The sequence below is a fragment of the Micropterus salmoides genome, unplaced genomic scaffold, assembly GCF_014851395.1.
Source record: "Micropterus salmoides isolate LMB-PRFRI ecotype aquatic unplaced genomic scaffold, ASM1485139v1 Ms_hic_scaffold_4, whole genome shotgun sequence".
Lineage (NCBI taxonomy): Eukaryota > Metazoa > Chordata > Actinopteri > Centrarchiformes > Centrarchidae > Micropterus > Micropterus salmoides.
Window position 1 is genome coordinate 12,703,161 of NW_024043372.1, and position 17,874 is coordinate 12,721,034.

The 17,874-nt window shown below is 38.5% G+C and overlaps 1 protein-coding gene across 2 annotated transcripts in view; it reads left to right on the forward strand.

Annotated features, from left to right (window-relative positions):
* LOC119885944 (metabotropic glutamate receptor 4-like) overlaps nt 1–17,874 on the forward strand; it is a 180,402-nt gene that overhangs the window by 125,704 nt on the left and 36,824 nt on the right. For both annotated transcript variants that reach the window (XM_038696318.1, XM_038696317.1), the window contains exons 4-6: nt 7,039–7,174; nt 7,390–7,544; nt 7,830–7,970. In XM_038696318.1, the coding sequence (XP_038552246.1) occupies nt 7,039–7,174; nt 7,390–7,544; nt 7,830–7,970 (432 nt within the window). The remainder of the gene's footprint in view (nt 1–7,038; nt 7,175–7,389; nt 7,545–7,829; nt 7,971–17,874) is intronic.

A 17,874-nucleotide genomic window follows, 5' to 3' on the forward strand; every position in this document is an offset into this window, starting at 1 on the left:
TCTGTAGGTTTGCGTGATTTCCCGTTTGACATTTCACTTGTGTTTTCTTGACAAAACGTGGTTTGGAGACCAGCGTCGGGTGACACAGCCGCTGTCAGCTCGTGTAGTCTGTGACCCCCTGTCACCAATCAGTCATGTAGTGTGAACGACACAACGACACACAAGACTCCTGTCACAAGACGGCAAGTTTTGTTGTGTGAACGGAAAACTACCGTAGTGGGTGTGGAAACATCGCAATCTAGTGGCGGGATGCCATCACTTCTCAGGTCACAAAATCGACATGCATTGTGGGAGATGTAGTTTATGGCAGCACAGACTTTTATGTTAGGACAATAATAGATTTTAAAAGCTTTTGCGTGCCACATGAAATGATGTGGCGTGTCGGATTTGGCACGCGGGCCTGACGCATGTGCTGTATAATATAGGTGGACATAATACCCCATGAACTAATTAGAACTTATAACACATATTTGTTTGCTTTAAGTGAAGTGACACACATTTTGTGCAGGAAAAAAGTTTTATTTATGTTTCTTCACTTTATGAACAATCTGTATGAATTTTGAACATTTTGCAATTTAGCACAAAAACACAACTTAATTACATCAAGGAAGGTGGTGAGAGATCGCTCTAGAGAAGACCTGTTGCCAACCATATAACATTATGTAAGAAGAGGCTCAGATGTTCACAGATGAAAGGTGAGCCTATGGACAGGCCCTAACAGATGTAGTGGACAATTGGAGACATCGTGGCAACCGCTCCACAACTTTTTAAAGAACATTTAAAAGTAATTGAATGGGAATACTGTTGGGGCAGTAGCACCGTGGGAATCTCTTGGCACCTCACGATTCGATTTGATTACAATTCAGAGGGCTGCGATCCATCTTGATGAATATATTTTTTCTGTGTGATATGTGCATTTCATTTGCACATTAAAATCCAAAAGAAAGGTCTCCTCAATTGCTTAAAAGGACTACTTTACATCCCTAATTGACTTTACTAGCCTCAGCTCCTCCGCAGACACCAGTGTCCTTCTTTTAACAACCAGTTGTCAGACTCCTCTGAAAACTCAAATATAATTTAATTATCAGCATGTACAGTATTTGTACAGGACACCAGTTTAGCTTGGACCTGATGTTCTTATTCCTCGACAAGTTAGGTAGTAATGAAATGCAACTAATTAACATTACTCAGTACTAATTTAGCTAACGTTACATTACAGCAACAAAAAACAATGTGCTCTGCTTTTCCAGCAGTTGCGTAAACAACACACTTAACGGACACACTGTAACCTACACTGCACATGTTCTGCCAGAGTGACAACTTACTAATATTTTCCTCCTCTAACTTTCACCATCCCGTTCTGCATGTTCTGCTGCTCGCTGTCTCTCATTCGCTGGCCCACACACTTGCTACGCACACAGGACACACAGGGAGCAGCACAGCGTTCAGTGCTGCACAGTGTGCCAGTGAAAATAATTAGTTGCGCAGTAAAATTGATGAGCGTGTGAAATTTTAGTAGCGTGGTCATACATTCAGCAGCGGCGTAATGCGTCAAATACAAGGGCAACACTGGTCTGAGACCAGTAACAAGAGATCACTGGTCTCTGTGCTCATCTCCGACTGTCCGGGCGCTGCACTACCGCAGTTCCGAAAGTTCCGCCATCCAACATTACGTTATCAATAAACATTTAGATAATCAATTTTTGACATTTAGTAATTGATTTAGAATCTTTCACGTCCGCATCGCAGTGCATCTAAGAATCAATTTTTTCACCCCACTCAATGGGCCGGCACCACAGATTTAACATATATTACACGACATTAGGAAATATGCTGTCCATGACTGTTAATGTGACGAACCTAGATGCGGATGTGGAAAAATTTGAATTGATTAACAAATCGATTATCTAAATGTTAATTGATAACGTAGTGTTCACGGGATGCAAATGGCGGAACTTTCGGAATTGCAGAAGTGCAGCGCCCAGACATGCGGAGGTGTGCACATAACAGAGATCCTGTGATGTTCCTGGTCTCAGACCAGTGTTGCCCTAATGTCTTATAAAAGCATTTTATTGTGTTATAAATGTATGCATAAATCATTATAGCGATGACCTTCATAGAAAGTGTTACCACTTTGGTCTGATCTTGAACCAGAGCATCTGCAGATTAATTCCAAACCCTATATGTTATGACCCACTAAAGTTAGGCATGATATGAGATGAATAAATCCCCGTTTTTGTTATCTTTGCCGCCATCTTGACTGTAAGGGATACGAGGGACCATTGAGTTGGGATTTAACTCTTCTTTGTTTCGGAGAGGAGAGGAGGGAGGGAGTTTTAAATGGTGGGGTGTTTTGACTCATCATCCCTTTTATTGTTTGTTGTCTATATTCATTTTATTATGTATGTTGTGTTTGAATGTGTGTGTGTTTTATTAGGTATGTGAACCCAGGACGCTCAGTTACAATACCATTACACTATTCTATACATCTTAAAGAAAACTGAGACTATACTATAGTGTACTATATATAATATATAGACTATGATATATTTGCTATATAAGAAAACCTACACAGTATAAATGTTCTCCACCTTATTTCACTACTCTCATGCATATACGCTGGACAGAGCCTGCCCAGCACTCATACACAACTCTAGAAACTTGTGGCGGAGATCTACACTCTACAGAGTGCACTCTTGTAGTTGTAGTGTGTTTCACACTGTAAACTGGTTTAAGTGTCATTTTATGTAGTTACTGTAAAATTTAAATTAATAGCCAAGTCCCAAATTACCCCATTTACTGGCCTGGTGTGGGAACACATTTTGACAAATAAACGCAGGACTCTGATGTATAAAACCTCTTAAATCCCGCCGGGTCGCCTGCTTTAGCTGCTTCTAAGCTGTGCATACAAATATTAATAATTAAACTTATCAATATGTCAATATGAACATGCTACACATCATTAGATCGGTTAGATTCTCCACAATTCAATGTTCAGTTCATTTCATGGAAACAACAAGCCAAAGTCTATTTCTTATAGATTTACCGGTGTAACTGGCATGGTAGAAGAGATAAAAAGAAAAGTGTTGACTCCCATTACCTTTGAAGCGCTTGTTAAGTCCACTTGTTAAGTCCGCTCATTAAGTCCGAATGTGTCCATCATGTGATCCTTGATTATTTATATTCCTTTAGTCTGTAAGGATCCACCGATCAAAACAGCTTTTCATAAAATTAATCCACGTTATGAATCCTGTCATGTGAAGTCCATTGCTTTCTGTTTGCTAACTTCTGCCACACCTTGGGTATGTTTGCCTGTCCCATATGGATGCCTGTCCCAAATATAAGCAGGGTCACTTGCCTGGGCTATTAATCGAAGTTTTACGGTACTCTATTTTATACCCTGGTCAGGTGCAGCACAAAATAAGCCTCTTAGACACAGCAAAAAACAAAAAGAATAATATTATCAGTAGTATGGGCAAACAGGGAGAAGATGCTGCACACCCAGTGTCTGCAGTTGCAAAGCTATACTAAACAGTGTTTGAGTGAGGATCTGATGCTAAGAGCAGCGAGAATCTGCTTGACTGCCTCATCAACTGATTGACCTCAATTTGGCTTTTGATATGCTGTTAAAACTCACTCACATTTTGACAGCTTGCCATCATGTATATATAAAAATGTCTTCTCTCTGCAGTCTAAGTCTAATCATTGCTTTATTTGTTCATGTGGCAAGTTTGTTCATGCGAGTGTTGTACAACATAATGTGATTTAGTGGTGGTGGAATCCAGTGTTCACATAATTCAAATACAAACAAATGCACTGTTTGTTGATGAAATTGTTGAAAATCGAGATTGTGTTTACATACTATGTGTCAGTTTTTTTATCTGGAAGGCAAAAAGTATAAATTGTATTTACAGATTTTATGACTGTGGCTGTCCAAACTCTGCAGCGGCACCTTGTCACTATTCGTTTCCATTAGTTGTAGTGAACACATTGTTAAGATAACACCAGGATCTACTGTGGCATGCGAGAAACTGCAAAATGATGGTGGCATTTGCAGCCTTCTCACTTAAACATCGAAACTGACCAATAATAGTGGCTGTTTCAGTCAACTGGACAAGTGGGTCATCACACACAAATGGCTGAAGTGATGAAATGCTCTCATCACTGCGGTCAAGACACACAGTCTAACATAAATGATTTGAGGCATCCACACATTTAAAGTGTGATTTTTAGGGATACCACATAGGGCTGCACGATATGGAGAAAAAGTCATATTGCGAATATTGTGGACAATATTGCGATTCACGATTCGATTATAATGGAACAAATGGTACTCTGAGTCTGCTTGCTTAATTATCAAGGAAAATGCACAAAATACTGACATTTTGAAATGTGTTCCTCAACTTGAACAAAGTTAAACAATAAACAATATTTATAACAATAACTAGTAAAACAGATGTAAAACAGAACAAGGCGAGTGTGTTGCTCTATGGAAGAGGCAGCTAGAAGGAACACATATTGGCACACTGGCATCCTGGCTCCAGCTCAGTGTACATCTGTCTAATGCAGAGTCTCCATAACCTGGTGGAGGAACTGTACATGAGTGTATTAAATAAAGAGTATAATGTTTAGTTAATAGTATACTGCTGATATAACAATAATATATTAAATACTACAATGATTATAATTTCATATAATAATAAACTATTTTACCACTAGTTGAATATTATGTCCAGTTAGAGCTGTTTCATTTCTGTTGGGGTTTTTATTCATTAAATCCTTTTGCAGGAAAAGGGCTCTACATTGGTCTCTAATTTGTTAATGCTTAGTGTTAACTTCACAATAATCATATTGTCCAACATTTAATGATCTGCCATAGCTTGTCAAACGTTTTTTAATGGCCCGCCCCATCCAGGTCGGTTGATGAAAAGTGACTTACAAGCAAGTTGGCTCTGTGAAAAGTTGAACATGTTTAACAACAAAAGGCACCAATACAGCTAACGTTAAATGGCAGTGACCCAAACCCAAACCTTCCTTATCTTCTCCCAATTTTCTTATGTCTTACTGCTTCAGCTGCTGCCAACCTCTCTCTGTCTCTGTCACAGAGCGACCAGAGCACTGGCATTTCTCTCGTTGCTCCGGTGGCGCGTCCGACTATGTTTTAAACGATTTGCAGCAGGGCGGGAGGTTGCGGTAGGTTGTTGTCCTAAAGTTACTTGCAGACTGCTCATGATTAACTAATGATACCATAATAACTGCTCATCATTTTTCTCATTGCACGTAGGCTTATTTGTTTTTAGGGGCACATGCGAGAGTCCGATGTTGGACACCTTTTGGTTATGTAATCGCACATGACAACATCGCAGTTGCGATTACATTAATTGTGCAGCCGTAATATCACACTTCGCTTTTAGGTTCAACCACACAATGCACTTCCTGCTCAAGAAACAGTTGACGAATCAGCTTTGCAGGCTGTGTGACATGTTAAGAACATACATTTTTATTTACATTAATATTTTATTTTGATTTATTTGATGGTGAGGGATCTTGATATCCTGCTGTTCTGCCTTCATCCTGATGTTTTCTTTTTACCATAATTTGTAAAAACTGAGCTTAAGTAGAAGGAGGTGTTTATGATCTGTTATATGTGCACCCATTTATGCAGAAAAAAGAAACAAAATATTTAAAGGGTCAGATGATGATAAACTTGGATAAAATTAGTTGGGTGCAGAGTAGACAGCCTGCATTCATTTCTTTTGTCATAAACTCTCATTGGCTATTGCAGGCCACCACTCAACATGTCTGTACACAGCTCTCAATGCGAAATTGCTGCAGATATTTTCACTGACATAATTTAAAATCTTTGCATCTCCTAGGACAGGGTCAGAAATTCTGTCTGACCTTCTCAAACTTAACGAGGTTTGGTGACGGCTGTGAAAGAATGAGCCAGTTTCATCCAATACGGGGTCTCAGACCTCAAGCGTTTTTTCGACAGCTAAATGGGGACAGATTTAGCTGTCCCCTCATTGAGCTGGGCACCCAGTTGGAAAACCACAGAATGACAGCAGTCTAGACTGCACAGGACAATAATCTATTTTAAAAATCCTCAAATAACAATGGTTGAAGCATTTTTGTACTAGTGTCTGTATGAGCTTCATGTATCAGGTTGTTGAGTGTGTAGGTTGTGCATGAATACATGACTCAGCCAAGGTAGAGGAATGTGTAACTTTAATTAATTTGCATTTATGTTCAATAATTTTCAGTAGTCTCACTCCTGCTAGTTGTTTCCTCTGATTGCTTTTTGGAGAACACAGACTCACTTTGGCCAAGAGTTATTTACAAACATTAGCTTCCTGACACTTAACTGGTCTCCAGTTACAACGGTGATGGGTACAGTATGTATCTGTATTGGATCTACAGTGTACGGTTTGTACAAAGACAGTTCTTGGCTGGGGTCCCTAAAGTCCCGAAAGCTGGAGGATGCTAAGAAGCAATCCTTCAGACAACACGACACACACTCAGACACTCTAAATCTCACCCAAGAAATCCTGAAGCACTGGAAACATTGCTTCGACTGCACAAAACACATTACGCTGTTTGTTTGTTTTTCAGTCTGCTTTTGCAAGGACTCAAAAGTGTAGGAAATTTTGTGTGTTTTTTTTGTTTTTTTTTACGAGAACCTTTTCAAAATAAAAGTCTCTGCTAAATCCACATGAGTACAGGAAGGTTTAATGCTCTATTCAAAATTTAGAGCAACGTAATACACACGTTGTGACATCATTTCCTGTCCCACAAAACTACTAAAGATATGTTCCAAGTGAGACCTGATCTGATGTGAAACCCACATACTGTTGATGAGGAAAAGGTCTTACCAGGCTTTCTTTTAGAAGCTAATTATCCTTCTGCTGGTCAATCACACTTCAGGGAACAAATATGTAAAGTACCATTTTTTATGTTTTATTCACTGTTTATTTCTAGTGAAGATATTGTTTCTAAATTGTCATATTGACATATCTATAAACTTGTTTGTGTGTTTAGGGGGTGTGTGCATCTCCCAGTCCGTCAAGATTCCTCGGGAGCCCAAGCAGGGAGAGTTTGACAAGGTCATTCGGCGACTCAGAGAAAACCCAAACGCAAGAGTAGTTATACTTTTTGCCAACGAAGACGATATCAGGTAAGGCCCGGCAATAGCTACATAACACCCCTTTGAAGATTAAAAAAAAAAAAAAAACACGCCTCCCGCAGACGGCAGAGAAACATGTGGGAACACAGCCGTTTCAGTCAACCTCTGCCAGACCACTGTGTAATGAATCGCAAAACAAAATCAAAGTGGAGCTGGTCGGGATGCTGACCTTATCCACTGAAACATCTGTTTCCTCTCCTTTGCAGGCGGCTACTCCATGCAGCTAAAAAGGCCAACCAGACCGGTCATTTCATCTGGGTGGGTTCGGACAGCTGGGGCTCAAAGATCTCTCCGGTTGTGCACCAGGAGGAGATGGCAGAGGGTGCAGTCACCATTCTGCCTAAGCGGCAGTCCATCAAAGGTACAGAGAAGAGCATTGTATAATAAAACCATTTACATATTTAGGTGAAATATTATTTTCATAGAAAGAAGAAGAATAAAAGTTGCTGTGTAATGCTGAAAATTTTATCAGCAAATGTCCAGAAAACGAAATTTCAGTGAAACAAAGCAACAAAGTATATTGAACATATGCAGTATTCAATCAATTATACAGTAGAACACATCAGAGGCTCTGGGTCACAGACTGCACCAACACTGTTGTTTACACTGACTGTGTCAATGACCATAAACCCATTGATCTGTCTAGGGTTTGATCGTTACTTCATCAGCCGAACGCTGGAAAACAACAGAAGGAATATCTGGTTTGCAGAGTTCTGGGAGAACAACTTCAACTGCAAGCTCAGCCGACACGCCGTGAAGAAAGGGTCCGGGCTGAAAAAGTGCACAAGTAGGAAAAAGCTATTTAACACTCCTTTTTGTTCAAACTTTTAACAAAGATTCTTCTGATGTTTGACGAAGATGACACATTTGGCTCATGGTGAAAGTGTTTTGACAGCATTGCATACCTATAAAAATGGAACAGCTATACATTCAATATTCAAAATCACAGTGAATCTCAAAGCTTATTTCGGTGCTGCACTATGTTTCTGCTGAGTCTAGTGTGTTTACCCACATGGCTGAAACAAGTGAATGGCTTGGTGCTTAAAGCTTCTGGCTCAGTGCCGTACGTTACACAGCTGTGAATAGCAGTCTGTCTTAAGGTGGAAAAACCTGCTGTTTTATTAGGATTTAAACACCAATTAACAACACACATATATATTAGGGCTGGGCACGCAATGCATTAATTAATTAACGCCGACAATTTTTTTTCGCATGTTAACGCAGTTTTTATTATTAGCCTTTTTTGAACTGCTTCTGTGCTCTTCACAGCTGTAGCCTAACTTAAGTTAAAATTATAGGCTACATAACTTTACCTGATGGGCCTTCATCTAGTTTTGCAGGGATGCTCTTTAGTGTCTTTAGTAAACAGTAATAGATTCTGGAAACTTACAAACAAGTCTCTTTTCCAATGATGTGTGCTGCGCATCGGATACAAATAGTTCAAGACAATTCAACTTGATGGCAGGCATGTGCGTGAGGCACAACCGTGACACTTCACCTCACTCTAACAGGGACACTTGCTACTGAACATAGACTGTTTATGCTGCTCCCTGATGAAAAAAAAAATGTTTCTACTGATGCATGTTCAGAAAAAAAACAAGAAAACAGATTTATATATGTTAACCTGTTGCTCAGAAGGTGCCTGTTATGATGTTAAGATTGTGGCTCTGGACTCTAACTTGTTTTAACAAGCTACATAAAAGGTAATGCCCTGGCAGTGGCAAATAGCTTTGGTTTTATATTTGATTTGATTATATTAATGTTTAAGTTGAAATTTACAAGAAATATTTTATTGCTGTTGTGTAAAGGGAATACTGCTGGTAAAAAGCACCTAATTTGTTTAAAGTGTTTGCAAACCACGTTATTGTACTTTTGTGTATATGGCAGTACATTTAAAGTGTACAATACACTACTTTAGAATTCATTATTTGATTTTGCGCATAACAATGCGATTAATCGCAGAAAATCATGTGATTAACCGTGATTTTTTTCTTTTTTTTTTTTTAAACGATTGGGGGTTAAACTGGGTTTCCTTGCAGACCTCTTTCTTATCTTAATAATAATTTTTTAATTACTTTATAATAATCTACAGAAATCAGTGACTGTTGGCTGCACTAATAGTGCCTTATACAAAGGTGCTTCATCTTAATAAAAGCAAAATTGATGAGCATGACAATGACAATAATTTGAGTGTCATGATGTGAGACACATGCTTATTACATGAATGGCATAATTATTAGATAAATATAATCAGCAAGCTAGCTCAAAATTGTTACCTCCTGTTAGAGACCTAGATAAATAATGAGCTAAATGTAACATCTACGACACACACTAGCATTATTCATTCTTCTGTGATGGAGCTGCACTTTTTTTCATCACCAGATATTTCACTGGCCAGTCTTTTGGTTGACACCCTGCTTAAAAAAAAAGGCAGAAATCTGAGAAAGTGGAACAGTAATACAGAAATGACAAAGCAACATATGTAGGCTATTGACAAGACTCAACTGTGTTTATCAAAACCAAACGGGAAACTTCTGGTCTGAGACGCGAATTCAATGTGAAAGTCCCTTAAACCTGCATTCTAGTTTATGGTCTCAAACGCTAGTTTCAAGTTTTCTTCAGTACAACATGACGTTCATTTAGTATATAATGGTCCCATTTATTTTAAAATAGACCATAAAGCAGAGTATGCTTCAGGGCGGGATTATCTGTCATTGACAAGTTGTTACCATGGCGACCTGTCAGTCAGGCTAGAGCGATTCGAGCCCACAGCACTGTGTAAATTTAACCAGCGCTGTTGAAAAATCTTATTAGGAGTTGGCTGTTCACTTTCTCTGGTGAGTACATTTAGTTTTAAGACTGTTGTTTGCTAGACAAAATTATCAGCCTTGTTAAAATGTTAGTTAAGGTGAATTACACATGCACCTAGCTAAGCAAGCTAACTAGCTCTACACACGACTGTTAGCTCCACGTCTCGTCCAAATATGGTCACTTCCGGGCACTTCCTGGTTGCAAAAAATCAACATGGCCAAACTCGAGGCTTCAAAACCACAAACCAACGGGTGACATCACGATGACTATGTCCACTTCTTTTATACAGTCTATGATCAAAACACTACAGTAGTAAAGTATGTGTAACCCAGTTAGAAGGGAATTTATTGTGGCCTGCCTAAGGCACACCTGTGCAATGCTGTCTGATCAGCATCTTGATATACCACACCTGTGAGGTGGATGGCTTATCTTGGCAAAGGAGAAGTGCTCACTAACAAAGATTTTGACAGATTTGTGAACAATATTTGAGAGAAATAGACCTTTTGTGTACATAGGTCTTAGATCTTTGAGTTCAGCTCATGATGAATTGGGCAAAAATAAAAGTGTTGCATTTATAATTTTGTTCAGTGTATATCAGACAATACCAGTAACCTGATTTCACAGTCATTTATATCGTTAATGTAAATGGGGTAGGCAGAAATACCTCTCCGTGTCAAGCAAGATAATTTAAGATAATTAACAGCACCACAATCTACAGCTTCCAGAAATGACAATAAAGTTGAATCAGTTTCAGCAAAAAAGGCAGGAAAATTGCAAGTTAAAGTTTTTTACTCTGCAGTCATTTTAGCCAGGTATACCTCTACAATCATCTAGCAGCTGTGCATTATCTCACAATGCTGTGTGCGCCAATGGCTGTGCTTTATGAGTGGGTGATAAGATGTACCATGAGCTGACAGAAATGTTTCAGCTGTCAGAGATTTTGCCGTAACATTTATACCATGGGTAGCTAAGCAGGACTGCTTTATGGCAATATTGGATTTACAGCATATTTATATCATTGTGATTTGTCTGGTAGTTAATTCACTGGATAATCCACAAGATGATCATTTTATCTCTGAAAGGTTCTTTAATCAAGTTTATGGAAAATGTTGTATATCACAATATATTTACATTGCTTTATATAATAAATTGCATATACTGTGAAGAAAATCATAACTAGATTGCCCACCCCTACTGTGCATAACAACTCAAAGGCTGCTTGGATGATGTTGCTAGTGCCAGACAAGCCACAGTGGTTCTGATATGTGTCCAGTGGGTATGTTGACATCCATTTCTGTATAAATGTGGGAGTGATCATCACTCTCATATATTTTATTTAATGGTGTCTGTAATGACGTCCAGTGGTATGAAATAAGGACCCCAGGAGAGTCTTGCTTATTTATATATACACACTCTGGATTTAACAAAGAAAGGTCTTGGCAAAACAATAAACAACTAAACCAGTACAGTTGAAACAATACAGAATCACTAAATGCACTAGAGAGAAACTACAAATTTTACTCAAGAGGCGCAATGTAAAACAAACAGCTGGCATCGTTTTCCCAGGCAGTAAGTCCCAACACTAAGCACAAGAGAGAACACAGAGGGTTATATGTAAGGTAACACTCAATATAATACTTATAGACGAGTTATTCTTGAGATTGGTAGAAGCGACCCCTTGATACCTGCCAGCGGGAATGCTGCCGAGAACACCGGCGAGCTCCTTGGGGAACTCAGGTTCAGGAGCTTGTCATCTGATCAGCAACCTGGATAATATGAGCTTACATTTTTATATAAAACATGGAACAGTGTGTAAGCAGGTGTTCAGATCTGGAAAAAAACAGTGTATGTATATTTCTGCTATTGTGCATGTATAAGCTTTTGGTCTTTAATCTAAAGAGAGTTTTATGAATCTGTCCCTGGAGTCATAATACACAGCTGGTTGCTAGAATATTTACAAGAATCTCTATTAGGCTATAAAATAACATTGAAGTGGAAAAATATCAAATTGAGCCAAATAAAATCTGTTAATTCACTCAACTGCATTTATAGGTAATATATTTGTAAGCAGCTCTGTAACTGTAGATTCTTAGTATTTCAAGATTTACAGTGCAGAATGGAAAATGGCTGGTATTCTCTGTTTTTCTTATAGTTAACAAATGCCACGAAAAGATCAAAATGAACAATGAACAATGCAACAGTTCGGCCAGAGATTCGATTGTGTTAATTGATGTACAGAGTTCTGGTAATCCCACTTTCAAATTCTTTAATTTTCAGACTTCAGCCCCAAACACTCCCTCAAGTGACATCACTTGAGCCCCTCCGGAGTCACAAAAGGTTTTATTTATGTTTATTAGCTTTTTTTTTTTGCATATATGCATACCCCCAAATTCTGTAAACCGACTGTGTAAAATTGGTGTAGTGTCCTTTTAAGAACATCGGGAATGTGGGTTTGCAATCAACTCAGTGAAGGAACATGTCACCAAATTAAACAGTGTGGCTCATCAGTGGTTTTTTTTGTTTTTTTTTATAGTTTTTGTATAAAAATGGAGGTCTATGGCACAGAGGAATAAGATTTAAAGTATAAGGCTTTGGATACACAGGCCAGTTTTTGTCTTTTCAAGGGTCTTAAGGCTGGACTAGGTAATGTCTCTTACTGATCTTCCTGCCTGTATATCTACCTACCTAACTGCACGTACTCTGCCCATCAAAAATGTTTTTGAGGGAGGCCTGACGGGAGGGGTTGGAATTTTTTCGGTTGCATATATTCACAATCTTTCTCCAAGTTGCCTACTCTAGCTTTAAATAACAATAAGAAATCACCAGACTTACTCTTTAAAATAATAAAGGGCTGCTTGAAAATGTCAGGCTGTTAGGGTTAGGGGTTTATTATTATTTATAAATTTATATTTTATTTGCAGGTTTATAAAAGTCAGACAAAAAGGTTTTTAAAAAAAAGACTACATTGAACTAAATACAAAAGAATGAAACTGCAAATAGGAAAAACATGAACATATCTGCCATGACGTTAAATTAACAGATTATGAGACACACAGCAATTAAATCTTGTACAGTCAACTAAATAATTGACTGAAGTGATTGCTATACTATAAGACAAAAAATGTCAACATCAACATGGTAAAGACTGTCTCTATAGTGGAGTGAATGCGGTAAGCACCTATATAATGCAGTCAGGAGCTCTTCTGTCACTCGCCTTTCTCATTACAGACATTTTAGTGTTAATCTTCACTATCAGCTCTGCTTCACGGGGAGAGAGAGTCTCACAGCATTTGTTTGAGGTTAAAGTGTGACACTGCCTCTCTGCTGTGTCTCTGGGGCAGCTGTGAGAGAACCTCATGGGCATGCCGCAGAATTATCAGTGTCCTGAGAGGTATAAGACTGCTCAGCGTGATCAAAGGATAAGGAGGGCATGAGTGACGGGGGGGACTTGTCTTTTATCTGTGAAAGAAGGAGATGTAAAACTGATATTGATTAATGTGGAATGGTAGCACAGGGACCCATCTCATATGCTTCTTATTTCTCCGGCGTATTAAAGATGTGGTGGAGCAGCAGGAAACACAGCAATACAGATAAAGCAAGCATTTGCTTTGCTTTTTCATCCGAGCATCTATTTTTTTAAACCGCTTATCCTGTTCAGGGTTGCAGGAGGCTGGAGCCTTTCCCAGCATACATTGGGTCAGAGGTTTGCTGCCAGTTTGTTACAGGGGGATTTTCTTTTGTATACTGAAAAACAACATAGAATAGAGCTGAGCAATTTGAGGGAAAATGTCTCACCGCTGTGATTGCAATTTAATTGTGATTATTTTGTATATATTAAATTCCATGCCTGTATTGACTGTCTACATAGCATATTTATTACATTATACAAGATACGTTTATACCAAGCATAAATAAACTTATTTATACATTAAAATAAAGAAAGAAAACAGCACAAAAAACAGACAAAATACAAAATGTTGCTTGTTGTTAAAGCTTGCACAGGTAACTAAATTAGACTAATTTAACTGATCAGTTATTGTTGTTACTGTTTATAATTTGTCAACTGCTAGGCAGCGCAAGTCTTGAGGGTAGCGAGTTCGTATGAGAGCTGCTATGAGCAGCAGTCAAGTCGGGTTGAGTCGAGTATAAGGGTTTGTAAGACCGAACGGTCTGAGCAGCGTGAGCATACAGCTATGGTAAGCCCAGAAGGGATAACGTGACTCAGTCTGTCACCACCTGCACTGCATAAAGCAAGCTACACTTTGTACCACATTATGCCACTGAGTTTGTAACACTATTTAAGGTTGTAATGCTTCCATTTAGATGGCTGGCATTAGTTTGGTAACATATAACTTGTAGGTGGGCCAAGGCGAGAACTTTTGTCAGTGTTTGCCTTTAGAGTGTGGCTATTTCTTGGAAGCAGTATGTACCAGTGCAGACCTAGTAGGTAAAAAAATAAGTAAATTACAGAGCCGGGGCAAGAGGGTAATATTTAGTGTAAAAACTTTCCGATATTAAAGCCGTATATTTACAAGAAAAAACAAGAATAAAGTAGTAAATTAACAAGTTAATTTTCTAAATTAGTCATTAATAATAAAGAATCAGTGCAGACATAAGAGAAGAGGTGGGGCTTTCAGACAGTTGGGCAGATACAAGGGACCACAACAAATCCACTTGAAAGCATGTGTTGCATCTTAAACATTTATAAATTGCAGTTCTTCCTCAATTTCTTACTCTTTTGGACAGAAGGAAGTATCTCATAATACTGGTGGGTATATGATGGCTATACTAACATCTGCATGCCTTGCTTTTAATACAGTATAGACCCTTTAACACAAGCACATCAGAAAAATAGTAGTAGTAATAATAGTTTCCTGTGTTTTGTTTTTCACTTAAATTTATTTAAGTTATTAATAATTATATTAAGTTATTGTCAGAATAACACCTCCCTCCCCCGGCTCCGTACTTATTATTATTATTTTTCTTTTAACCTACGATGGCCCTAATATGCCGTACATTTTCTACTGTATCTTTTCAGACATAAACACAGTACAGTTGAAGTAGTGTGTCTTAGTTATGGAAACCATCCTTGGATGAGGTGAAATAGTACAGACACCAGCATGCAGATAACATATAAACCAGACTACAGCGAAGAGATTTTACTTTGTTGTTTGGCCAGCTCAAAGAATTAATTTTGATTAGTTGCAACTGACTAAATTCGTTGACTACAGTTGTTTTAATAGCTGGTAAAGTCAACAGTCGGCGACTTAACTTCATCGTTTGACAGCTTGTTAAGCTATCTGGCTTGTGATATGAAAATTGGAGGACAATTAGGGCCCTATCTTGCACCCGGTGCAAGGCGCAGAGCAAGTGTCATTGCTAGTTTCCAATTGACGCAGTAGTTGTTTAAATAACAAATGCACTTGTGCCCATGAGAGTGTTGGGCTTAAAATGAGGAGTGGTCAGGCAAATTGTTTGCGCATTGCTATCTTTAGGCAGCAAAAAAAGAAATTGAGCAAAAAGAAACAGGTCTTAATGTCAATGGCGCAGCATTTCACTGTTTTCTTTTATTTCAGGGGCATATTATCCTGATGGTAAAGAGACGCTGTAGGCATTTATGCACGAGGCGCAGCAGCATGACTTCATTGATTATTAAAATCTCTACACTCTGACAGGATCGGTCAGGATCTAATGTCAATTTATGTTCTGTGTTCTTCTACACATCCAAAAGGTCGCACACACAGTCCAGGTTCATACAACTGTAAGATAGACAGAAACGGCTTGGAGTAAAGCCTCCTGATCAATCATGACCTCCATCAGTGCGTCTAAATAATTTCAGAAGCTAAAAGTTGAATTCTGTTTCCTTTGTTCTGTCATGTCACATTTATAACTACAGTTTCTTTGTTTTGCTGCTTAAATGCCCCACGATATTTGCTATGTTAAACTAGCAAAACTGGAATTGTACATGCCCCAAAGGCAACTGTGCCACACACTTCACGTCGTGCGCTTCACGCCGTGCACTTAGATCGTTTAAATAGGGCCCTTAGTCTTTTTGCCCTAAAGTAGAACTTTAATGGATTAATCAGTTAGTCGATTGACAGCCACTTTGATAGTAGATTATTTGTTTGTGATTTATTAAGAAAAAGGCCAAATCTGCTGCTCTTTTAATCCTTGTAAATTCAATATCTTATCAGTCATTGAAAGACAATATCTTAGGCCATAGGAAATTGTGATGGGCCTTTTTATTAAAATAATACCAACGCTTTATCAATAAAGAAAAGAATGGTTAGTTCCAGCCCTAAAAATGCATAAATAGCAGCTTTAGCTGTAAATTCTGATATAAGAAGATATAAATCAAATTCTAAAATGAACCAAATGATGAAATAGAAGAGTAGCACACATAGCGGCAGTTCATAGCTCATTAATTAAGGAGGCAGCCCAACTGCCTTGGCAGGAAAAGCCTGGATTGCCTGTGGCCAGTCACAAGCTGAAAAAATGGTCAAAGGTCTTAGCCCACACACACTGTCACAAAATGTCTTGTGTGACACCTCAGAGTGGAAGACACCCACACTTTGCTTAATCTGAATGGATTTCTCTGAAAGCAAAACACCAGCTTGGAAAATGTGCATGAGAGCGCCAAAATACCAATGAGGAGGGAGCTAGAGAGTGAGTCTGAGGGGGGAAAAGGGAAATGGTCTTATGTAGAAGAGACAATACAGAGTTTGTGTGGGTGGCCTGCCAAGCCTGCAAGAGAAATATCACTCTCACACCCATTCTGGCTCACGGGATTCCCCGTGGCATAAGCATGTCGGCCAAACTGTGACAATCTCTGTCCAATCAAGGCCCTGTGGCCCTTAATTACTAAGCCGTAACCTCCAACAATAATTCATGCATTTCAAAAGCTCATGAGAGAATCAGGGACATTAAAAGGCCTCTGGTCTGCAGTGAGGAGCTGTAGATGTAGTAAATGAAAGATGGCTGACAGAAGGAGACTTTTACTGATTTGAGGGCTAGCACTCTTTCAGATTGAAGTGGCTATTGAAAATTGCTCGAACCTTAAGAGGACAGATCAGATCAGTCACACAGACAAAATGTTTAGTAAAGCAATAATGATGATCAGATAGAGTACATACAATTCGTATTTTCTGGTAAATCAGGATTTACTATTGATGAAGTTACAACATATTGCATGACTGCATCATCATTCTGACATCATTCAACATTCAACCACTACACTGACGTAGAATCGGAAAACCTGTTTGAACCTTTACAGAATATATGCAAATTATTTTATTTTTTCAAGGTTCTGGGCTAGAACCATTGGACTGTATTTCCACAGAAACACTCCATGTATCATAATAATTAATTAAATCATTTAATATCGCACCACAGGTAAGATAATGAATAAGGGTTATTATGGTAATTATACAGCAGCAGGTACAGGGTTGAACATGCATTTACAGTAAATGTTTCCTGGTGTCACCTTGTTCCATTTAATATTTGGGCACTGCATCAATGTTACGCAACGAGAGGAGTCAGTACAAGATCCTTGCTTAACAACATTTTAATTTTTTATTGTTGACTCTGCGTGTTGTGCCTGTCTGTGACATACTAGTTTTCCAAAAAGTGTGTGATATCGAGGTAGTCCAAACTGTTGAAGTATGCACCTGCAGCACAAGTTTTAGTGGTCCCAAAATCAAAGGTAAACAGGTGATTGTGTTTGCTTGGGATTTTATGATTTCAATATTTTTATCTTAAGTAGAGTATGTTTTTTGACCCAGCTGAAAGTTATCAAGTACATTTGTTAGTTTCTACTCTGTATGCTATGGCCAAATGACGGTGCCTCGTATTTTGTATAATACATACACAATATGATAGCA